At 41.7% G+C, this 24,996-nt stretch overlaps 1 protein-coding gene across 1 annotated transcript in view; it reads left to right on the top strand.

The window, feature by feature from the left end:
* The window catches only part of LOC122654473 (probable LRR receptor-like serine/threonine-protein kinase At1g06840), a 130,592-nt gene that overhangs the window by 23,479 nt on the left and 82,117 nt on the right, over positions 1-24,996 (top strand). Inside the window, exons 6-8 of the mRNA XM_043848573.1 lie at positions 3,521-3,664; positions 3,759-3,830; positions 3,976-4,047. Coding sequence (XP_043704508.1) covers positions 3,521-3,664; positions 3,759-3,830; positions 3,976-4,047 — 288 coding nt within the window. The remainder of the gene's footprint in view (positions 1-3,520; positions 3,665-3,758; positions 3,831-3,975; positions 4,048-24,996) is intronic.

Genomic DNA, 24,996 nt, shown 5'->3' with positions numbered 1-24,996 from the left:
GGGGAGCAAATTTAGGGGGAGCAAACTCTTGTTCAGAAAACCTTTAGTGCATTTCAGAGGAGGATTGATGATTCTACCGTGAAGGTCTATACCAGAAATAAGCAGCTTCAATCCACTACAGCTCCAGTGCCCATCCAGTTGCCAATCTCGGATTCGGAGCCTACTGCTCCATCTGGTAAGATCCCTTCTCCTGAGTTATCTATTGCCCTTAGCAAAGGTACTAGGGCCTGTACTCAACGTCCCATATCTCATGTTGTTTCATATAACTCTCTTTCTCCATCTTTTCGTGCCTTTGTTTCTTCTCTTTCTTGTGTGCGTATCCCTCAAAATTGGCTGGAATCTCTTACAGATGGTAAGTGGAAGGCAACAATGATGGAAGAAATGACAGCTTTAAAGAAAAATGATACATGGGAGCTCGTGGTTCTTCTTCCAAGAAAAAAACCAGTTGGATGTAAGTAGGTATTTGTGGTGAAACAGAAGTTGGATGGCTCTGTGGATAGATATAAGGCTCGACTTATGGCAAAGGGGTTCACTCAGACTTACGGGATTGACTACCAGGAGACCTTTGCACATGTTACAAAACCTGGCACTGTCAGTGTATTGTTGTCATGTGCCATGAATTTGGGATGGGATCTCCAACAGCTGGATGTGAAGAATGCCTTTCTCAATGGAGAACTAGATGAGGAGGTGTGTATGGATATTCCTCCAGGGTTCTCTTGTGACACAGCCTAAGGCAAAATGTTCAAGTTGAAACGTGCACTTTATGGGTTGAAGTAATCATCTTGAGCTTGGTTTGGGCGGTTTCACGAGGCCATGATTTATGTTGGTTATAGACAGAGTAATGCTGATCATACTCTATTTATAAAAAGGGTTGGTCAGAAGATCACCATTCTCATAGTCTATGTTGATGACATTGTTGTAATTGGAAATGATGGTGATGAGATCAGTCATCTGAAGACTTCTCTTGAAAAGGAGTTCAAAATCAAGGATCTGGGCATGTTGAGGTACTTCCTTGGAATTGAGATTGCCAGGTTTTCAAGGGACATCTTTCTCTCCCAACGGAAGTATATCTTAGATATGTTGACTAAAATTGGTTTGTTAGGGTGTCGTCCTTCCGATATCCCTATGAATGCTAATGTCAGACTTAAGAAAAAGGAGGGTAAACCTGTTGATAAGGGCCGGTACCAAAGGTTGGTAGGTAAGCTGATTTATCTCTCACATACTTGCCTAGACATTGCCATTGCAGTGAGCCTTGTGAGTCAGTTCATGCATTATCCCTACTCTTCTCATATGGAGGCTGTTCTTCGTATGCTTCACTACTTGAAGTCAGTTCCTGGAAAGGGCATTCTGTTGTCTCCTCATAATCACCTACGGATAGAGGCCTATACTGATGCTGATTGGGCTTGTTCTCTTGACCACAAGTCTATCTCTGGGTACTGCACCTTTGTTGGAGGTAATCTCGTCACATGGCATAGCAAGAAGCAGAATGTGGTTGCTCGTTCTAGTGCTGAAGCAGAATTTCGTGCTATGGCACAAGATATTTGTGAGTTGTTATGGCTCAAGGGTCTTCTACAAGATCTTGGTATTCCTGTTAATCTTCCTACGAGGTTGTACTGTGACAACAAGGCTGCAATTAGCATTGCACATAATCCTATCCAGCATGATCGCACTAAACATGTTGTGGTTGACATGCATTTCATCAAGGAGAAGTTGGAAGATGGTGTGATTTGTGTTCCTTTTGTGAAGTCTACGGATCAGCTAGCTGATATTTTCACGAAGGGATTATCAGGGAAAGTGTTTCATCCTATTCTGGTCAAGTTGGGCATGTTTGACATATATGCTCTAACTCGAGGGGGAATGTTGGATTATGTATCCAGAATACTGTGGGGGTATTCTAGTCTTTTGGGTATTTTATTTTTGGTTTAATTATGTATTACCGAGTCAACTAGAGCAGGGACTATTTTGTCCTATTGTAATTTTTCCTTCATTATAAATAGAGAGCTTGTCTGATCTTTCTGATCATTCAAGCCATTCATTCAATTATGTTTGTTAACATATATTTATTAAATAATAATAATTTTATAAATTCTTTTGTAAATACTTTATAAACCACCTAGCTCGGAATTTCTATCCAATAAAGTTCAAGATTCTCTCTTGAGATATTCTCCCTACATAGGAAGTGGGTTCCTTATTAAGCATCACTTTCGTCTACAGGCAGACATAGTGGACCCAGCATAGTGATGTATAGCCAGTTATATGTAGGCATCAACCTTATGTACACTAAAGTACACCATGTTGGTCTGCAACGATAAAGGCCTCTTAGGTCTTGGGACCACACAACTGTCTCAAGGACCCATTTACACTAAGCGTCCGACAGTAGACCATTCTGGGTTCTGGAATGATCGCCGTTGATAAACAACTGAAGTGTACCCACATCTGTGTCTGGAATCTCCATTCCCAAAAACACACAATGCGGCAATCATATAAGCGGAGAGCCCAACTCCATCGCTAGTCGCGAACACTGTGAGGTCATACCTCTGGACACACAATCTCCCATACAAAAGTAAATACGAATTAATTAAAATAAACCATTTAGTTGGATTTGATGGACACCATATCCAACAATTAGAGCCTTTGAGTTAAAAAAAAAACACCCAAAGTGGTAGTTTGGTTTTGGACTCTAGGTTGCTAGTGTACGCCGTATCTTGCGGTATACTTTCTCTAATATAAATCCAAAATGCAGTATATTACTATACATAATATAGCAATGATAATTTTATATAATTATATTTGGGAAAATGATGTACACATTAGCGGGATGTAATGGGATCTTACACACTAGCATCTTATTGATCGTTGGATCCCACTCTTTGCATCTCAATCATTCAACCTGTCTGTTGTTGTAACCCCATTTTTTTTTCCACCATCACTCTCCCACTCTCTTCTTTCTCGCCTTCCATATCGTTGAAGATAGAGCAGGGGATGAGTGCTGCTTTAAGGTAATTAGATTTTATTTTGTTGGACTATAGATATATTTGCAGATAGAACAGGGGAGGATAGGAGCTTTAAGGTGGATCTGGGGGCTTTATCATTCCTCTAGTGCTCTTGAGCAAATCTACAAAGCTTGTGAACATAGAATTCTATTTTAGTTGACATGGCTAGTAATATGAAGAATGGTCAAAGGTTGCTGCATGAACTTTGCAATTTTGTTGAAGGATGTTTTGTTTAATTACGAAGTTTTCAACCTAATACGATTTTGGAAATGTATGTGAAATAAATGAGTACATAAGATATTTGCCCAGAGTTACATCCATTATGATTTGGGTCCCCTGGTCATTGTGTATCTTATTTGATGTTAGACATATTATTCATCAGAGAATTCTAGTTTTCATGCATTTGATTCTCACAAATATTCTTGACTGGTAACTGTTTATGTATTTTTTTCAATTGCAATAGATGTTTATGGTTAAATCTCTTTTATTTGTTCACTTTTTGGGTCTATATTTGTCTTCGGGCACAGGCTTTTGAATGGCAACAAATTCTTTGGTTACTTACCGGATGAGATTGGATATCTTCATCAATTAAATAGGCTCCAGGTAGACCAGAACCAATTATCAGGACCAATACCAAAATCATTCTCAAACTTAAACGAACTTCGACATCTGTGAGTGCCGTTCAGAATCAATGTCACTTCTTGTTTGGAAGGACTTTTAAATTTCTTCAATATGGTTAATCGGCTCATCTGTAATTTTTTGCAGCGACTTGAACAACAACTCAATTTCTGGGAGAATTCCATCTGAGCTTTCCAATTTAACGAATCTTTTTCACTTGTGAGTCCATATAGGAATTTCTTAAGTTCATATTATATCATTAAATTATAGTTTAGTTATTCCATAGTCCATAGAGGTAGATATTCTAGTGTGTTTAAGTTCCACTCTCTTATGGTTTTCTTGTTTATAATGTTAATGTTTACAGGTTTCTAGACAATAATAACTTATCAGGTTCTCTTCCATCGGAGTTGTCTAACTTGCCAAGCTTGCGGATATTGTATGTTCCTCTCGCACAACTGTAGATTTTTATTTTCATTTAATTTAGTTTCTTAATTCTTTTTTTGTTGGGGTCCCAGTCCCTTATTTTTTAGTTGGGGGGGGGGGGGGGGAGGGGATGATAGTATTATTTGATATGCTCATAATTTCTTAGTTATTTTGTGACTTAACTGTATTTGACGTTACTGCTGTACACTAATGTCTTTTATTTCATGCCTTAAGACTAAGTTAAGCATCAAAGATGTTTTACTATAGACTTTATAATTTCCAACTATGTTAATTAGTGAACTTAGAAAACATTTAAATTACGTTGAGGTCGAAGTGTCAAAATTAGTTGATAACTTCATTGTCAACATTCTGCTGGACCCCTAAAGATGGAGTTTCTGCCCTGCACAAACATAAACCTGACTACTGGTTTAGCAGCGTGATGCCTGACTCCTAGTGAGCTTCCCTCAACCATGTCCGTCCTCCCTGGGGTGGGTCTGCCACCCCCACCCCTGCCTGTCCGTCTAGTCCTATCCTCCTCCCTTCCTCTGCCTCCCTTCCTCACCCATCCCCTCCCTCTCCCTCCCAGGTCTCCATCCCCTGCCCCATGGCAGTGTATCCTGGAGTTCTCTCTCCGGCCAGGCAAGCCTGCCTTCTGGGGAAGGTCTCTTCTTGCGCTATATCCCTCCCACATTTATCGGTGACTCTAAAGTGGCCCTATTCCCTTCTTCCCTCCTAGATTCCGAAGCTAGAAAATGGCAAAATGCCCTTGTCGGCCATTTCATTGGAAGCAGACCACCTTTCAACATCGTGAAAATATTGCTTTCGAAACAATGGAGATTGCACGGGTAATGTAGTCCTAGGTAGGAGTAATCCCACTAGGAACCAGGGTAATGGGGTCACACACAAAGGCTGGCCAATTGGGTCAGGGTTTAGTAATTTAGGGCAAAACTAGGGTTAGGGTTGGATATTGGGAAAGGGGTTTATGGGGGTATTAATGGGCAGGTCTAGAGGGCTATTATGGTATAAAAAAAAGTTAGAGTTTGGATGAGTTTTGAAATTCTGCAATATTAGACAGAATTGAATTTTTAGGTCAAAATTAGGGTTAGAGTAAGGTTTAGGTTAGGGTTGTCTTACATAGTAATGATGGGCAGGTGTAGGAAAGTCTAATGGTATAGGTTTTATGATGTTTGAGTGAATGGAAGTAGGTTAGATGAGTTGGACAGCAAGATAAGATTATTTGAGACAATTCTTAATAGAGGTAGGAGAAGGCGACTCTAGAGTTTAGGGTGGTGGGAGTCTGATGAAACTTGGATCAAGTTTCAATAATGATGTAAGGGATGTATGCTGAAGGTTTGGTTTGAAACTAATGGGCAGATTTGAAGTTATGGAGGAATCCTAGTTAGGGTAGGAGTGAGAAGAAGAAGGTTTAAACAAAGTTCAGATTCAAACTTACTGGATTTGAAGAGATCTTCAATGGCAGCAGCTCTGAAGATGAACAATGGGGTCTCCCGATCTTCACGATGCAAGGAGATAAGTAGCAGCCCTCCCGATCTTCACGATGCAAGGAGTCAATTGGAGATCCACCAATCCCTTCCACCTTGATAAACCCACAAGTATGCAACACTCTCAAGGAGCAACAACAGCAACAAAGGTAGTAAGCATAAAGCTGAGTTTTTATTAATCAAAATTCGTATTCAATACTTGGCCCCCTTACAACCTTATATAAAAGACTCAAAATTAGACTCCTAGACTAAAATGGAAAGGCCTAACCCAATCCTTAACCTATTAGCTAACTTAAACTGACTAGGAAACTGAAATAGACTTAAAATAGAGTCCTAATCCAGACCAACTAAACAACTAAAAGAAAAACTAATAAAATCACTTAAATTGAACCACTGGTTCAAACCAGCTTTGGACCGGTTCAATTTAAAACATTAAAAACATGACAATAAACTAAGTATAGGGCTAATCCCGTATGCAACCTATGTACCCATATTTTAAGCCCATTAAAGTGGCCTATTACATAGGAAACCCATGGGATCAAAGGCCCAACATGCATATAACCCAACCCTAGACTTATTCCTAATAAAAGAAGCCCAGTTTGGTGATAAATCTGCATCAACTCTCGCTAGCTTGAAAAAATTCATCATCGAATTTTGTAGTGATAAGGGGGAAACAACATGTGAGTAGCAGCTTTGACCATTCCCAAACAAAACTCTGGTGGGGCAGGAACATTAGGATTATAGTCTTCAAGGCATGGAGCTTTCTCTTCGAAGAACCATGGTGGCATAACAAACTCTATGTGCTCTATCTCTGAATCAGCACCAACTGTGAATGCCCTATCCATAGAGTCTTCAGTGTTAGCAACCTTCTCATCTAATACTTGAGACACAAGCTGTACCTCTTCAAGAACAACATCTTGAATGTCGATGATTTCTTGTGGAGTGTTCTCAACCACCACTTCATCTTCCATGTCCTTAGCCTTGTCTACTTCGCTCTCTTTAGTGTAGACCTCTTCAGTAGTGTCTTCTACCATTGTGTTTTGGACCTCCACATCAATTTGATGGCTGAGCTTCTCAACCATGATCTCAACTACTGGTGCAGGTTGGTCTACTTGAATTTCTTTAGCTATAGGTTCTGGAATCTCTTCAACACAAACCGCCTTAGTAGAATCTTCTATTGGTGCATCCGCCATTGGTGAAGCTTCAAGCACAGTTGTTGCCACTTGCGTTGGAGTTGATACGTTTGGCATTCCCTGTGGCTGTACAGTCGATGTGGTCACCTTTGGTTGTAACCCTTTTAGAGTAAAACAATGGTATATAGGGTGTCGATCAGGCATGAGTTGTTTTCAGGTTCAATCCAACCTTGTCGCTCGTCCAACCAATTACACCCTACTGCAATAACGCTTCTTGGAGATGGTACCGGCTGACACCAAGCACCGTCAGAGTATGAGGAACGCTCAAATTCAACAAAGACTTGACCTGTAGGCATGATGCAAATCTCTCCTGACTGGGACAACATATCCACCACGGATTGTGAAATAATGTTGTTACATAGCCTCTCATCAACAATTAATATGGCTGTGCTCCCATTAGGTAGACGAAATCGGGTCTTAAAAACGAATGGAGGTGGGTCTTTTGAGGCTTGGTTGGAGCTTCCCTCCACCATAGCTTTGATACCAATTTAATGTAGTCCTAGGTAGGAGTAATCCCACTAGGAACCAGGGTAATGGGGTCACACACAGAGGCTGGCCGATTGGGTTAGGGTTTAGTAATTTAGGGCAAAACTAGGGTTAGGTTTGGATATTGGGAAAGGGGTTTATGGGGTATTAATGGGCAGGTCTAGAGGGCTATTATGGTTTAAAAAAAGTTAGGGTTTGGATGAGTTTGAAATTCTGCAATATTGGGCAGAATTGAATTTTTAGGTCAAAATTAGGGTTAAAGTTAGGTTTAGGTTAGGGTTGTCTTATATAGTAATGATGGGCAGGTGTAGGAAAGTCTAATGGTATAGGTTTTATGATGTTTGAGTGAATGGTAGTAGGTTAGATGAGTCGGACAGCAAGATAAGATTATTTGAGATAATTCCTAATAGAGGTAGGAGAAGGAGATTTTAGGGTTTAGGGTGGTGGGGGTCTGATGAAAGTTGGATCGAGTGTATATGCTGAAAGTTTGGTTTGAAACTAATGGACAGATTTGAAGTTATGGAGGAATCCTAGTTAGGGTAGGAGTGAAAAGAAGAAGGTTTAAACAAAGTTCAGATTCAAACTTACTAGATTTGAAAAGATCTTCAATGGCAGCAACTTTGAAGATGAACAATGGGTCTCCCGATCTTCACGATGCAAGGAGATAAGTAGCAGCCCTACCGATCTTCACGATGCAAGGAGTCAATTGGAGATCCACCAATCCCTTCCACCTTGATAAACCCACAAGGATGCAACACTCTCAAGGAGCAACAGCAGCAACAAAGGCAGCAAGCATAAAGCTGAGTTTTTATTAATCAAAATTCGTATTCAATACTTGGCCCCCTTACAACCTTATATAAAAGACTCAAAATTAGACTCCTAGACTAAAAAGGAAAGGCCTAACCCAATCCTTAACCTATTAGCTAACTTAAACTGACTAGGAAACTGAAATAGACTTAAAATAGAGTCCTAATCCAGCCCAACTAAACAACTAAAAGAAAAACTAATAAAATCACTTAAATTGAACCACTGGTTCAAACCAGCTTTGGACCGGTTCAATTTAAAACATTAAAAACATGAAAATAAACTAAGTATAGGGCTAATCCCGTATGCAACCTATGTACCCATATTTTAGGCCCATTAAAGTGGCCTATTACATAGGAAACCCATGGGATCAAAGGCTCAACATGCATATAACCCAACCCTAGACTTATTCCTAATAAAAGAAGCCTTGTTTGGTGATAAATCTTCATCAACTCTCACCAGCTTGAAAAAATTCATCTTGGCAGCTTGAAAAAATTCATCCTCGAATTTTGTAGTGATAAGGGGGAAACAACATGTGAGTAGCAGCTTTGACCATTCCCAAACAAAACTCTGGTGGGGTAGGAACATTAGGAATATAGTCTTCAAGGTGTGGAGCTTTCTCTTCGAAGAACCATGGTGGCATAACAAACTCTATGTGCTCTATTTCTGAATCAGCACCAACTGTGAATGCCCTATCCATAGAGTCTTCAGTGTTAGCAACCTTCTCATCTAATACTTGAGACACAAGCTGTACCTCTTCAAGAACAGCATCTTGAATGTCGATGATTTCTTGTGGAGTGTTCTCAACCACCACTTCATCTTCCATGTCCTTAGCCTTGTCTACTTCGCTCTCTTTAGTGTAGACTTCTTCAGTAGTTTCTTCTATCATTGTGTTTTGGACCTCCACATCAATTTGATGGCTGAGCTTCTCAACCATGATCTCAACTACTGGTGCAGGTTGGTCTACTTGAATTTCTTTAGCTATAGGTTCTGGAATCTCTTCGACACAAACCGCCTTAGTAGAATCTTCTGTTGGTGCATCCGCCATTGGTGAAGCTTTAAGCACAGTTGTTGGCACTTGCGTTGGTGTTGATACGTTTGGCATTCCCTGTGGCTGTACAGCCGATGTGGTCACCTTTGGTTGTAACCCTTTTAGAGTAAAACAATGGTATAGACGGTGTCGATCAGGTAGGACACATGAGTTGTTTTTAGGTTTAATCCAACCTTATCGCTCGTTCAACCAATTACAACCTACTGCAATAACGCTCCTTGGAGATGGTACTGGCTGACACCAAGCACCGTCAGAGTATGAGGAACGCTCAAATTCAACAAAGACTTGACCTGTAGGCATGATGCAAATCTCTCCTGACTGGGACAACATATCCACCACGGATTGTGAAATAATGTTGTTACATCGCCTCTGATCAACAATTAATATGGCTGTGCTCCCATTAGGTAGACGAACTCGGGTCTTAAAAGCGAATAAGTAATTACAAATGTATACGAGTTCTATGTAATATCATACTATTTACTGTGTTCCTGTATCAAGCTTTACAACCATGTCTATATTATTAGAAGTTATTGTCACAAAAGATTCTATATACACAAAAGTAATGTAATTACACAAAATAAAAGAGTCATGGCCTATTCCATCAGGCTTGCTCAAGAGAAAGCGCACAAGTCACAGACACAGGAAGAATCATGCTCCTCAAGCTCTTGCTCTGCATACATGCCATCTGGAACGCTATTACTTCCGCATATAGGTTCTCCATCACTTGCAAGACCATCTAAAATAGGGGATTTCATAGGGATGAGCTCCATAGAGCCCAATGAGAGGGGAACACACAAGCATACACAAATATTCCAATGATGCATGTATAATTTCATTATTTAAATTGTCCACGTAACAAACAGGCTAAGTCACTAGGTTCAAGCTACTGTACTAACTCGGGAAGTATCTTGGGTCACTTCTTCATCGCCGCAATACTTCCTCAGCCATTACCATAAGGAGCCCACCTCCACGCTTGGCACCCAGTACCAAACCTTCGAGCAGACCCCAATAATCAAGACCCCCTGATCCTGGTATACCCCCCTACTCCAACCATCGAGTGCTTTATTACCCAGCACCTGAACCCCTACTGGTAAGGGATGTAGCTTAGCGATTTCCAACCTAACCATGCATTTTTTAAATGATGACATGCTGTATCCAAGAGTGCACCGTGTTCCATATATACATCCACTCAAAGACACAGGGATTGCTATGTACACACATCTTGATATGATCTGTTTCTTAACAAACACATACAAGTTCTGATTTCATAACCAACATGCTCACAGAAATATTCCACAAGAAATTAACATCTCACATCATATAATTTCAGCAAGCAAAATTAAACATATAGTATTAACAACATTCTAATTAAACATACATGGAACCTAGAACTAGCAATAGGTTTCATGATCAAAAAATAAGAAACCAGAATCAGATGCTGTCCGTGGTACATGTGAGAGGATTATACAAATACAAACATCAATATATGAAAAACACCAAAAATAAAGCCAAACCCCAACTCACCTTAGACCTTGGAATGAGCCAAGTAATTAGAAGAGTTTTCCCCAAATCAAAGAGGCTATTCAAGGTAGTAGGAAGGCCCTAGTAAGACGTTACTGAGGGTTAGAAAAGATCACAAAGGGCATGCATCCAAACCCAGCCTAAACTAGGTCAAAAACTCCACACAGTAAAGACCTCGATTTTCTGGCCCAGTCAAGTCCGGACTTCCGTCTCTGACCATCCGGGTTCTTGACAGAACCCAGGTTTTGCAGGATTTTGGCTGGTTTGGTCTCCAAACTCGGTTTTAAGGGTCCAGAGGGCTTAGGGGAGATGGTGAACTCACATTTTAGGTCAATTAGAACTAATTGCATGCATAATCGAAGGATTACAAATTCAAATAGGAATTTGAAAGAATTGAAGAGCAAATGGAAGAATTGAGTTGTGAAAACTCATGAACCGTAAAACAGAGTTCAATGGATGATCAAGAGCAGAATTGAAACCATGGAAGGGGTTTGGATGTTACCTATTGATGATGAACACAATAGGGAAGAGGAATTTGTAGCATCAGCCCAAACAAAGGGGTCTCCAGACTCTCTCTCTCTCCTAGCTTCTTCTTCCTCCATAACCAATTTCAGCATTAGCCTTTGAGAAATGAATTCTTAAAGCTAAGTGTTATATATATATATATGATGGCCGTTAGAGCTTGTTTGGCTAGGGCCCCATGGAATGGGTTTTGAAATAAAGTGTTTCTATACTTTAGTGGGTTCCGATGCCGAAATCGGAAATTTGTAAGTCGGATGATATTTGAATCCCAATGATATAGGACATGGGGGTTTTAACAAAAATTAGAACGTGCAGGACCTGCGGGGTCAAACTAAATGTTGTGCCGGCACGGCCAGTCTATAGTGATAGTCCGATAAACACGGCCGATCGGTTTGAATTATGAAAAATAGAAATATGGTTTTAATAATTGGAGAGGATTTGTATCTGTTAGTCGGCATCTCAGATTCTTTATGTGCTCTATCCCACACTCCTCACACGTACAAGAAATGTGTGGGGCTTGACTGAGCTCCTCGGGTTCCACAAGGGCTATAATAGATGGTTCCTCAGAGTCTGGTGTTAGTGAGACGGGGAATTGATCCATTTCCCAACAGATAATGCCCACATCGCGTTAGTAGTTGAACTTGAACAAGGCATTACACAAGTTCAAATTAGACCTGATTTAGAGGTGGGTTTTACAGCTTGGTTTCTCAGCAACTTCCGCCACCTCTTGGCTCTTGCTAGCGTCCCACGCTACTGCTTCTTTGCTCACCACAGCCCCACTGCCCTTCTTTCTTCGCCATGAATCAGCCTTGCCACAGTTTTTTTTGTCATCCTCCATGTTACGATAGAATCTGTCCTCTGATCTTCGTATCATTTTTAGTACCCATTATTTTGTGAACCCTACTCTATGGCGGAAAGTAGTACCACCAATTTGGGAGAACTTGGGGGTAGTGAGGTGAGTCATGTTGGGAGTCATGGCCATCAACTGGGTCCTACAAAGCTGAATGGGTCTAACTACCTTGCCTAGTCATGGGCATGTCTTCTGACTATTCGTGGCAACCATTTTTCGGGGTACTTAATTGGTAATACCCCTACTCTTAGTGGGCAGCCCACTGAGAGTTTGGCACTTATACTTGGTTGGCTAATGATGCACTCGTCATGTCCTTTCTACTCAATTCCATAGAACCAACAATCCGTTCTAGCTTTGTTCTAATAAATTTTGCAAAGGAATTATGGGATGTTGTGCACCAGACTTGTGCCCAAACTAGTTATTATACACAAATTTATGAGCTCCGTCGCTAGGTTCGCAAGACTACTTAGAAGGACTTGTCACTTGTAGCTTATTATGCTACTCTGAATGCCTCTGGCAACAATTGGATTTTTATCACCCTGATCTCATGGCATCTCCTATTGATGCCACTACTTGTCAGCAAGAACATGAGATGGAACAAGTCTATGACTTTCTTACCGGACATGAATCCTGAGTATGATCAGATTCACATTCAGATTCTTGGCAGGGACAAGTTTCCCACCCTTCTTCAGGCTTATAACTTGCTTCAACATGAAGATCGCTGCCGTTCTATTATGATGCCTAAAATTGTGCCACCTCACTCGGCTCTGGTTTCTACACCTGCAAATGGAGATTCTTTTGTTCCTAAGACAATTTCCAGTACCTTAGAACCCGTGAAATGTTACTATTGTGGCAAACCTCAGCATACCCGTGACTCCGTGAGACATGTTGGAAACTCCATGGTCTCCCTAAAGGGGGTCGTGGTGGGAAACAGAGTTCTACTTGCTACCAGGCCCATTTCACTAAGCCTACTAATACTTCTTAGCCCGGACTGCCTACTCCTGCATCTCCGTCTGTAACACCCTTCTCTTTGGATTAGTTACTGGTACTCCAACTCATGATATCTCAGCTTGGGATCACTCCTGCGTCTAGCCCTATTTCCAATCTTGTTCAGTCAAGTATTTTCCATGTCTCCTCTGGCTCTACTCCATCATGGCTCCTTGATTCTGGAGCTTCTGATCATATGACTAGTTCCTCCAACCTCTTTAGTTCATACATCCATTGTTCGAGTAAGGATAAGGTTCGCGTGGCCGATGGATCTTTATTTTCTGTCTCTGGTAAAGGTTCCATCAAATGCTCCCCTAATATGTCTTTGTCATTTGTTTTACATGTGCCTAACCTATGTGCCAACTTGCTCTCAATACCGTCTCACAATTGACCTTAATTGTTGTGTCTCAGTTTATTCTACCTACTGTCTTTTTCAGGATCTGGTGATGGGAGCACTGATTGGATATGCTAGAGTGCGCGACAGCTTGTATTACCTGGATTCAGGTCCTCCTACGATGCCTCCCCTCCTCTCTGTTTATACTCTTTGGGCTGTTAGTGTTCTCCAGCAAGTACACCGTTGGCACTGGCGACTTGATCATCCTTCATTCTGTACTTTAAGTTTAATGTTTCTTGTTTTAATAAAAGGTTTTATTCCAGACACCTTTCATTGTGAAATCTTTGAATTGGCTAAATATACCCCCACTTCTTATTCCCCAAGTTTAAATAAAAGTAACATTTCCATTTTTTGTTATTCACTCAGATGTATGGGGACCCTCTCGCATCGTCTCTAGAGATGGTTTTAAGTGGTTTATCTCTTTCATAGATAATTGCACTCATTTAACTTGGGTTTATCTTCTTCGCATTAAATCCGAAGCTTTTACCTGTTTCCATTCCTTTCACACCATGATCCGGACTTAGTTTAATGCCCAAGTCCAGATTCTTAGTAGTGATAATTGAACCGAATACATTGACAATCATTTCCATCAATATCTTGTTGAGCTGGGTATCCTCTTCCAAACTTCCTGTATTCGTACTCCAGAACAGACTGGAATCCCAGAGCGGATGTCATCTCTTTGATGTCACCTGCTCCCTTCTCTTTACCGTGAATGTTCCAAAATTAGGGGGATGCTGTCCTCACTGCTTCTTACCTTCTAAACAGGGTTCCTTCCACCATTCTGGACTTTAAAACCCCTGTTAATCTTCTTCCAGATCGCTCCTTGGCCTCCCAGCTTCCTCCTCGGGCATTTGGATGTGTTTGTTATGCTCACAACTCCACACCTTCCGATCCAAACTTGACCCCAGGACATTCTGTTGTATCTTCCTTGGGTATTCTGCCTCCCAGAAGGGTTACAAATGCTACCATCCTCCCTCCCGTAGTCTCTTTGTTACCATGGATGTTACCTTCCCTGAGTCTGAATCTTACTATCAGTCCTCTCTTGAGGGGGAGAGTATATTGCCAGAGACTCCTTCAGGCTCTGTTATTGACATTGTTCGTATTGAGGGGGAGAGACCTCAAGCAGATAACAGTGAAGGCGAGGATGTTCGGAAAAAGGACATACTTACATACTCTACGGAAGGATCAAACGAAGCAGCCTGTACAGACCTGCTATGTCCAACGGCACTCCTTGATCTTGATTCCTGATCCACCTCCTTCACCTTAGTCAGGTAATACTAATTCTCCCACTGGTACTAATGACCTTGACATCCCTATTGCTATTAGGAAAGGAGTTAGAACTGTTAGTTATATTGGGCCAGAATACCGTGGGGGTATTCTGGACTTTTTTCCTTTATTATTTGTTAGTTTCTTATGTGGTTTAATCCCACATTGCTTATGTAATTATTTTTACTATTTCATTATAATTATAAATACAATGTGCTTGGGATGAACTCATAGTTGTCACGGCGGCATGGCGGTCCAAGGCGGTGCAGGCATGTCTAAGCGCTTAGGCGGTAAAGCGGCCGCCTAAGCGGTAAAGGCGGTCTAACAGCGCTTAGGCGGTAAAGCGGCCGCCTAAGCGGTAAAGGCGGTCTAGTGTTAGTTTTTCCCCTCCCCCCCCACCCCCCCAAACACTCAATACATGATGGCATGATGCACCTTATATCATTAAAAATTAAATTTAAGCCACCTCAAGTCATCAAAATGAAAAATAATACATGATACATTAAAATTCAGAATAATCAAACATCATAAATTAATTAAAAATCTAAAAGAAATAACACAAAGTAAAAAATGAATAATCAGCATTCTCTTATTTATTAATCAGTTAATCACTAATCAATAATCACTAAGTCCTAGATTAAAAACTAACTATTATCATCATTTCATAAAAGACATAGTTGCAGCAGGTGTTAGTACTACAGAGAAGAAGAAGAAGAAGCAGCAGTTCAACAAAGCAAAAAAAAAAAAACAGAGAAGCAGCTGCAGCAGGAGGCGTTACAGACTACAGAGAAGAAGAAGCTGCAGTTAAACAAAGAAAAAAAATAAAACAAAACAGAGAAGAAGAAGCAGCAGTTATGCAAAGGAAAAAAAACAGAGAAGCTGCAGCAGCATCAGCATGCGTTACAAACTACAGAGAAGAACAAGAGCAGTTAACCAAGCATTCAAGCAAAAAAAAAAAACAGAGAAGCAGCAGCAGGTTAGTGCGTTAAAGTGGAGAAGAAGCAGAGCAGCTATCCAAGCAAAAAAGAAAAAGAGAAGCAGCAGCATGCGTTACAAACTACAGAGAAGAATAAGAGAAGTTAACCAAGCATTCAAGCAAAAAAAAACCGAGAAGAAGAAGCAGAAGAAGCAAAGCAGCTATCCAAGCATTCCAAGCCAAAAAAGAAAAAGAGAAGCAGCAGCAGACGATAAAAAAAAAAAAAAGAGTTGAAGAAGAAAAAGACGACTATGGAGTTGGAAGAAGCTTGCCTTGCCGCAGATGGAAGAAGCTTTGCCGCCTTCGTCTAAGTCTAGTTGCTGGAATAGTGCCGGAATAGTGCCGGAATAGAGGAACTAGGAAGAAGCTTTGCCGCCTTCGTTTGCGCAGATTTCGCGGAGAGAAAAAACTGGTCGAGCACTTTCACTTTTTTTTAACTTTTTGAGAAGTTTTAGGTTTTTAACATTTAGCTTTTTAGGGATTTCAGTTTTGTATGATCCCATGTAGCAGTATTACACGAAATACTTTTACATCAACAAATAAAAAGCAAAGAAACAGAATAAAGGAATAATGCATGAAAAAAAAAAACCACTCTCAAGAGAGGCGGCCGACTTGACCACATGGCGCACCAAGGCGTCGCTTTAACCGCCTTGGCGACGCCTAGTTGGTCAAGGCGGACGCCTTTCGTGACTCTAATTAAGCGTACCATAGCTTAGCCCTTGGATTCCCGCTTGGACGCCTAGGCGGCGCCTAGGCGACGCCTTGACAACTATGGATGAACTGATCATCCAAGCATTAACCTAATTCAAATCTGTTTCTACATGGTATCAGAGCAGATTTCGAACTAGGGACACCAATTTTTCTCGGTTTTTGTTCTTCTTCTCTCTCTCGATCTTCTTCTCTTCTAGTTCTCTCCTTCTTCTCCCTTGTTCTTCATTCCCATATAGGGCAGCACTGATGAGGTAATCATGCGATCCAGTTGCTGCCCCCATTACCTCATTTATGACTTATAATTCTGTTCGATAGACTCCAATCAACACTGCTGCGATATTAGTTTTAGTTCCTTCTTGGAGATTGCTTCTACATCAGATACAAGGGCTCCTCTCCTCTCTTTGAAGACCAGAAGCTGCTGCAGAATTCTTGTTTTATTGGTTCAGAAATTATTCCTCAAGATTGAAGACTTCCTTGAGATCGATTCCTCCATTATCAGGGTTTTTTTCAAAACCCTGACATCTATCGATCTTAGGGTTATTGCTGCCCACTGTTGCTGATTTTTTGCAGGTGTTTTCTTCACTTATAAGGGCTCCTTCAACAGCTATATCAGCTTCTACAGATCTGTTTTTTGGTGTGTGAAGACCTTGAGATCGATCTCATCATTACAGGGTTTTTTAAACCCTAATTCTATCGATATTGGGCTGCTGCACCTGTTCTTTTTGGATCTGATTTTTCTGCAGATGTGTTTCTCTTTTTAAGGACTTCTCTACCTCAGTTTTTCAGCCACTTTGATATTATTTATTGCAGCCTAGGCTCATCCATCGATTCCATCACTTTAGGGTTTTGTTCAAAGCCCTAAAAACCATAATCGATCAAGGTTCCTTTTTGGCTGCTGGTTCTATTTGTTTGGGACTTTACTTGAAGTTGTTTGGCCTTCTCTGCTGCTGGTATGGGTGACTCTGCCAACTCTACTGCTACTTCTGTTCATGATGGCAATCACAAGACAGATTATCACAGCTTTCCACCTAACCCCATCAAACTGGATGGCTCAAATTACCTTTGGTGGTCTAGATCAGCCTCCTTTGCCATTGTTGGCCGTGGCCTCACTGACCATATTGATGGCACTATTGTTAAGCCTAGTGATAAAGGCCCTGATCAGACTAAGTGGCTGGCCAATAATGGTGTTCTCATGTCCTACCTCATAGGCTCTATGACTTCAGCTTTACAGCATAATTTTCTTCTTCTGGATACTGCCGACCAGATTTGGGCTGCTTGCAAGGAGACCTACGGACAGCTTGGCAATGATGCCTAGGTTTATGAAATTCGAAAGAAGGTCCTTCACACTACTCAGGGAGACCTTTCTGTTTCGGACTACTATGCTTCTCTCCGCAGCCTGTGGCAACAGTTGGATCATTACTCTGATTTTCACCCCTCTACAGTTGCTGATATTGCCTCTTATAAGAAACATGTGGACAAGATCAGAGTCTATGATTTTCTAGCTGGTTTGAATATGGAGTATGATCCCATTCGTGTTCAAGTGTTGGGCCATACACCTTTTCCCACACTTGAACAATCTTATGCATTGGTTTCTTCTGAGGAGAACCGTAGGGCTGCCATGTTACATCCTCCTATTACTGACAGATCTGCTCTCAAGGCTGCTGCCCCCATCACTCCTACACCTATTGGCACTGCTTCTCTTGGTGATTTTACTACAGGGATTGTTGTTTGTGAGTACTGTCACAAACCATATCAAACCAAGGAGAGGTGCTGCAAACTTCATGGGAAACCAGCTGACTTTGAAGCAAAACGGGCTGCCAAGACCAAGACCAAGACCAAGACAAAGCCCAAGGCCCATCAGACTGAGACTGTTACTACAGACCCTACTACTGACCCTGGTCTATCCCAGGATGAGCTACAGGCATTTTGACGTATGCTGAGGTCTTCCGCTGCAGCTGCCTCTACTACATTAGCTACTGCCAATTCTTCCGCTCATACAGGTTCACACTTTGCCCGGTCAGGTATTCCTTTTGGCGGTCATTGTGCTTCTGTAGCCTCCCATCCTTGGATCATAGATTCTGGGGCTACAGATCATATGACCGGTTCCTCTAGTTTGTTTCATCGATACTCTCCTACTTCTGGGAAGGACAAGGTCAAGGTAGCTGATGGTTCTCTTTCATCTATCTCTGGAAAGGGAATCATCAATTGTACTTCCTCCCTTCCATTAACTTCTGTTTTGCACATTCCTAATTTTACTACTAACCTTCTTTCCATTAGTAGTATTACTCGTGATCTTAACTGCAAAGTTACTTTCTTTCCTTCTCATTGTGTGTTTCAGGATCTGGCCTCTGGGAAGACGATTGGATTGGGTAAAGTGCACGGTGGGCTGTACCTGCTTGATGATAGTCGCTTCTCTCCACCACCATTACCTTCTCCACTACACCAGAACTCCATGGTCTCTTCTGAACTCTACCAGTGCCACTCTAGGTTAGGTCACCCCCCTTTAGGAATTTTAGCACATTTGTTTCCTAGTTTGGTCACCCTACATACTAAGGATGACATTTTTTGTGAGGCGTGTGTTCTGGCCAAACAGACACGTTCAAATTATCCTATTTCAAATAAAAGAAGTTCTTCTTGTTTTGAGTTAGTGCATTCTGATGTTTGGGGCCCTAATTGTAACCCTTTATTTCTGGCCATCGGTGGTTTGTATCTTTTATTGATTGTCATTCTAGGAACACATGGGTCTATCTCTTGCACACCAAAAATCAAGTTTTTTCATGCTTTCAACACTTTCATAAAATGGTCTAAACTCAGTTCCAGGCTAATCTCAAAATATTGAGAAGTGATAATGGAACAGAGTATAAAGAATCACAATTTCAAAAATATTTGGCTGACCATGGAATCATTCATCAGACTAGTTGTGTTGATACCCCTGCCCAGAATGGTGTGGCAGAAAGGAAAAACCGCCACTTGTTAGAAATGGCCAGAGCATTAATGTTTGCGAGGAATGTCCCGTCTCAATATTGGGGGGATGCGGTTATCACGGCAGCTTATCTCATCAATAGCCTGCCATCTCGGGTACTTCACTCCTGTAGCCCCTCTGATGTTTTAATTGGTAATTCCTCCTTCATTGTGCCTCCCAAGGTGTTTGGTTGTGTGTGTTATGCTCGAGATACTAAATCTCCCAGCAAACTTGAACCTCGAGGACTCCGTTGTATTTTCTTGGGTTATTCTCCAACCCAGAAAGGCTATAAATGTTATCATCCCCCTTCCCGCCGTACCATAGTTAGCATGGATGTTGTTTTCCATGAGTCCCTTTCTTATTATTCTTCGCCACCTCTTCAGGGGGAGAGTGCTGGTGAAGATGTGGCTTTCGAGATTCCTCTACCTGAGGAGCCTCTTGCTGCCCAGCCCTCTTTACCACCCACGGCTGCTGTCCAGCCCCTTTTGGATGCTTCCCATCCACCCTTGGATGCTGCCCATCCTACTTTGGAGACCTCCCAACAACCTCTGGCTGTTCCTCCCTCACCTAATGGGAATCCTTTACAGGGGGAGACCATAGAAAATAGTGTTGTTAATATTCCTACTCAGGGGGAGCAGACTCCGGTTCAGGGAACTATTGGTGAATTTCAGAAGAGAATTGACTACTCCAATATGATCACCTATACAAGGGGAAGGTCCACAAGAGGGCAGTTGCATCCCACTATAGCACTAGTACCCATCCAATTGCCGGCTCCAGACACAGATCCTACATCTCCTGGTAATCCATCTCCTTTCGACCTACCTATTGCACTTTGCAAAGGTACTAGGACTTGCACTTTACATCCCATATCTCATTTTGTTTCGTATAACTCTCTTTCTCCCTCTTTTCGTGCATTTGTATCTTCTCTTTCCTCTGTTTCGGTTCCTAGAAATTGGCAGGAAGCATCTACAGATGGAAAGTGGAAGACAACAATGTTGGAAGAAATGAGAGCACTACACAAAAATAATACGTGGGATCATGTGGCTCTTCCTCCAGGGAAAAAACCAGTGGGCTGTAGATGGGTCTTCGTAGTTAAACAGAAGGCTGATGGTTCGGTGGACAGGTATAAGGCACGTTTGGTTGCAAAGGGGTTCACTCAGACTTTTGGAGTTGACTATCAGGAGACCTTTGCACCAGTGGCAAAGCTCAACATTGTCAGGGTGTGATTATCTTGTGCTGCAAATCTTGGGTGGGATCTTCAGCAGTTAGATTTCAAAATTGCCTTTCTCCATGGGGAGCTTGAGGAGGAGGTATTATTGGACATTCTACCTGGTTTCTCTGATGACAGGACTAAGGGGGGTTTGTAAATTGAAGCGTGCCCTTTATGGCTGGCAATCACCAGGGCCTGGTTTGGCGATTTCATAAGGCTATGATTTCAAGAGTTACAAGCGAGCAATGCTGATCACACTTTGTTTATCGACGACTTGGTGACAAGGTTACTCTTCTCGTAGTCTATGTGGATGATATTGTGATCACTGGTAATGATGATGCTGCAATCAGGGATTTGAAAATTCTTCTTGGCCGTGAGTTTGAGGTCAAAGATCTTGGTCCCCTAAAATATTTTCTAGGGATAGAAGTTGCTCGATCTTCAAAGGGCATCTTTCTTTCTCAAAGAAAATATGTCCTTGATCTATTGACTGAGACAGGGCTACTTGGATGTCATCCTTCAGATACTCCTGTGGAAGCTACTACAAAACTTAGGGAGAAAGAGGGTGAGCCGGTTGACAAGGGTGCCTATCAGCGGTTAGTAGGCAAACTAATCTACCTTTCCCACACACGCCCTGACATTGCAGTTGCTGTGAGTTTGGTGAGTCAGTTCACATGATCCATATTCCTCTCATATGGATGCGGTCCGTCGTATTTTGAGGTACTTGAAGTCTGCTCCAGGAAAGGGAATTCTTCTATCTGCCAATGGTCACTTGAAGGTTGAAGCCTATACTGATGCCGATTGGGCTGGTTCTCCGGACAGGAAATCTATCTCTGGCTACTGTTCCTTTGTGGGTGGAAACCTTGTCACATGGCGGAGCAAAAAGCAGAATGTTGTGGCAAGGTCTAGTGCTGAAGCCGAATTCCACGCAATGGCACAAGGAATTTGTAAACTTCTGTGGCTTAGAGGGTTATTGCAGGATATTGGTGTTGCTGTCCATCTTCCAATGATGCTTTATTGTGACAATAAAGCGGCCATTAGTATTGCTCATAACCCTGTCCAGCATGATCGCACGAAACATGTGGAGGTTGACCGACATTTCATCAAGGAGAAGCTTGAAGCTGGCCTCGTTTGTGTTCCCTTTATGAAGTCTTCTGATCAGCTAGCTGATGTGTTCACTAAGGGATTGAGTAGCAAGCTGTTTCATCCTATCTTAGTCAAGTTGGGCATGCATGATATATATGCTCCAACTTGAGGGGGAGTGTTAGTTATATTGGGCCAGAATACCGTGGGGGTATTCTGGATTTTTTTCCTTTATTATTTGTTAGTTTCTTATGTGGTTTAATCCCACATTGCTTATGTAATTATTTTTACTATTTCATTATAGTTATAAATACAATGTGCTTGGGATGAACTAATCATCCAAGCATTAACCTAATTCAAATCTATTTCTACAAGAACATATACCATGCATCCCATTTCTAACTTCATATCCTATGAATCCCTGTCCCCATCGTATCGGGCTTTTGTTTCCTTCATTTCTTCTATTTATATTCCATAGGGCTGTAAAAATTCTATGGCTGATCCCAAGTGGAAGGACGGTAAGATACAGGAAATGTAGACTCAAGAAAGAATGGCACTTGGGCACCTGTTCCCTGTCCAGAAGGAAAGAGGCTAGTAGTATGTAAGTGCGTGACACTGTTAAGCATAAGGCAAATGGAATCATTGAGAGGTACAAAGCAAGGTTGGTTGCCAATGGCTTTACACAAACCTATGGCTATGACTATTAGGATACTTTCGCCCCTGATGCTAAAATGAACTCGGTTTGTGCCTTGCTATCATGTGCTACTAATCTGGGTTGGAATCTCCAGCAATTAGATGTCAAGAATACCTTCCTGAATGGCGACTTGGAAGAGGAAATATACATGGACACTCTTCCAGGTTTTGAAGCATCATCAACAGTTGGAAAGGTATGTCGGTTAAAGAAATCTCTCTATAGCTTGAAACAATCTCCACGGGCTTGATTTGGACGATTCCTGAAGGTTATGCAGAAATTTGGCTACAAACAAAGCCAAGCTGATCACACCTTGTTCATCAAGCATGGAGATGGTAAAGTCATTGCTTTAATTGTCTATGGTGATGATATAGTAGTGACAGGGGTGATGAGGCCGAAATCTCCAAGATAAAGGCACAATTTGCAAGAGAATTTGAGATTAAAGATTTGGGACCTCTCTGATATTTCCTTGGAATAGAAGTGGCTCAGTCTAGCAGGGGTATCTTTATTTCCTGGAGGAAGTATGTCCTAGATCTTCTTAGTGAGATAGGAGTGCTAGGATGTTAGCCAGGTGACTCTCATATTGAAGTCAATCATCATCTCAGCAGCAGAGAGAGTTATTAGAGAGTAGTTGGGAGGTTGATATACCTCTCTCATACTCGGCTAGATATTGTATATGTAGTAGGAATTGTCATCCGATTCTTACACGACCCCCTGACTGCACATCTCGAGACAATATACAGAATTCTGAGATATTTAAAATCAGCTCCTGGAAAGGTCTCTTATTTTCCAACAATGACAATCTAAGTCGGAAGCTTTTACGGATGCTGATTGGGCTGGTTCTATTGATGATCGGCATTCTACCTTAGGGTACTGTACTTGGAGGGAATCTAGTCACCTGGAGAAGCAAGAAGCAATTAGTAGTATCTAGATCCAATGCAGAAGCGGAGTACCGGGCAATGGCACAGGGAGTCTGTGAGCTCGTGTGGCTCAAGGTATTGCTTAGTGATTTTGGAGTAATTGTTGCAGAACCTACGAGACTGTACTGCAAAAACAGGACAGAAATCAACATAGCTCACAATCCAGTCTTGCATGACAGGACCAAACATATTGAGATTGACCAAACTTCATCAAGGAGAAACTCGAACAAGGCACCATCTGTATTCCTTTTGTCACCATGGAAAATCGGTTGGCTGATGTGTTCCCAAAGGGTTTACATTGGAAGGTGTTTCATCCCATTTTATGCATGTTGGGCATGAGAGACATATATGCACCAACTTAAGGGGGAGTATTGACGTATTTCAAGTGTCTAGGTTCAATGTGTCTTGTGTGTGTTAGGTTGAGGATGATGAGGCATCTCCACCTAACATACCTTATTTGTTTTTCTTTTCTCATCTATAAATAAAGTGGGCCTCTGTCATCAATACTAGGGTGGCCTTGAATGCCCCCAAGTCTCACCCCCCTATTGATAACTAAATCTATTTCAGATGGAGAATTAAATCTGACTGAAAGTAATGCCAAAACAGGGGAACTGCAGGTCATAAAATCAAATACTTTCTGATGAAATCCAACCAGAACAGTATACTCAGGAATAACAGATGAATATTAAGATAGAAACCACTTGAATCAGAGGATCAAACAAAACACAGCAGGCTCAACTAATGGAAGACTCAAATCAGTAACTTGGTGCAGTATAGCTGAGTATGGAGAAAGTGAATAAGGATAACAATGGCTTCCCACCAATTGGATCAAAATCCCACTGTCCATGGTTTCACACCAAACAGGATCATCATCTCACCATGACTGAATCGCACAACATTCTTGAAGAAACTTCAAAATTCATTAATCATAAATCGTCTACGAGCTTTGGCTCTTACAAGCTTCATATAGAAAACTAAAGACTAAAATCTGACAAGGAAAGTCAAATGCTATTGCTAAGCAACATACATAGGAAGCATAATAATAAAACGATTCCCAATGAGTTGCCTTTTTTGGAATGCTTGGGGTATTGGGAATAAGCCTTCCTCTAGGCGGCTGAAAACCTTAGTAAATCTGCATAAAGTTGACATTGTTGCTATTGCTGAACCCAAAGCACAGATTTCAAAGGCGCGAATGGTGTTGAGAAGGGTTGGTTTGGATTCGGTTCATTCTTTGGAAAGGATTTGGGTGTTTTGGAGGGCCTCGCTTCAGGTCAAAGTAGTGGAGGAACACCGGCAGTTTGTTACGCTAGAGTGTATGGATGCCAGTGCAGGCGGTTTTTTTTATCACCTTTGTCCATGGGCTTTGTTCGGTGGTGGAGAGGAGGGAGATGTGGGAGAGGCTTGAGCTCTTCTCCAGGTCTATCTCCCTCCCATGGTCGGTGTGGAGTGATTTTAATGCTATTGTGTCCCCTTTAGAAAAAGCGGGTGGCAGACCGGCTTGTTCGATGTCTTTGGAGGAGTTTGGGAACTTTGTGAGTGATGCGGGCCTTATTGATGCAGGTTATGCTGGTTCTAATAATCAGACTGGTACAGGGAGGGTGATGGCCAGGTTGGATCGGTTCTTGGTGAACACGACTTGGGTTGATGTTTTTGCCTGGTGCGTTGTTACCCACTTAAATCGGACCTGCTCTAGTCATGAACCTATTTGGCTCTCGTTTTCTGTTGCTTGCAACCGTCCTTTTTCAGCCTTTATTAAGTTCTAGCAAATGTGGCTGCTGCACCCGGATTTCCTTGATTTTGTCAAGGGTTAGTGGGATATACTTGTGGTTGGCTTGC

Source organism: Telopea speciosissima, chromosome 3 (assembly GCF_018873765.1).
Source record: "Telopea speciosissima isolate NSW1024214 ecotype Mountain lineage chromosome 3, Tspe_v1, whole genome shotgun sequence".
Lineage (NCBI taxonomy): Eukaryota > Viridiplantae > Streptophyta > Magnoliopsida > Proteales > Proteaceae > Telopea > Telopea speciosissima.
This window is presented reverse-complemented; position numbering and strand designations above follow the sequence as displayed.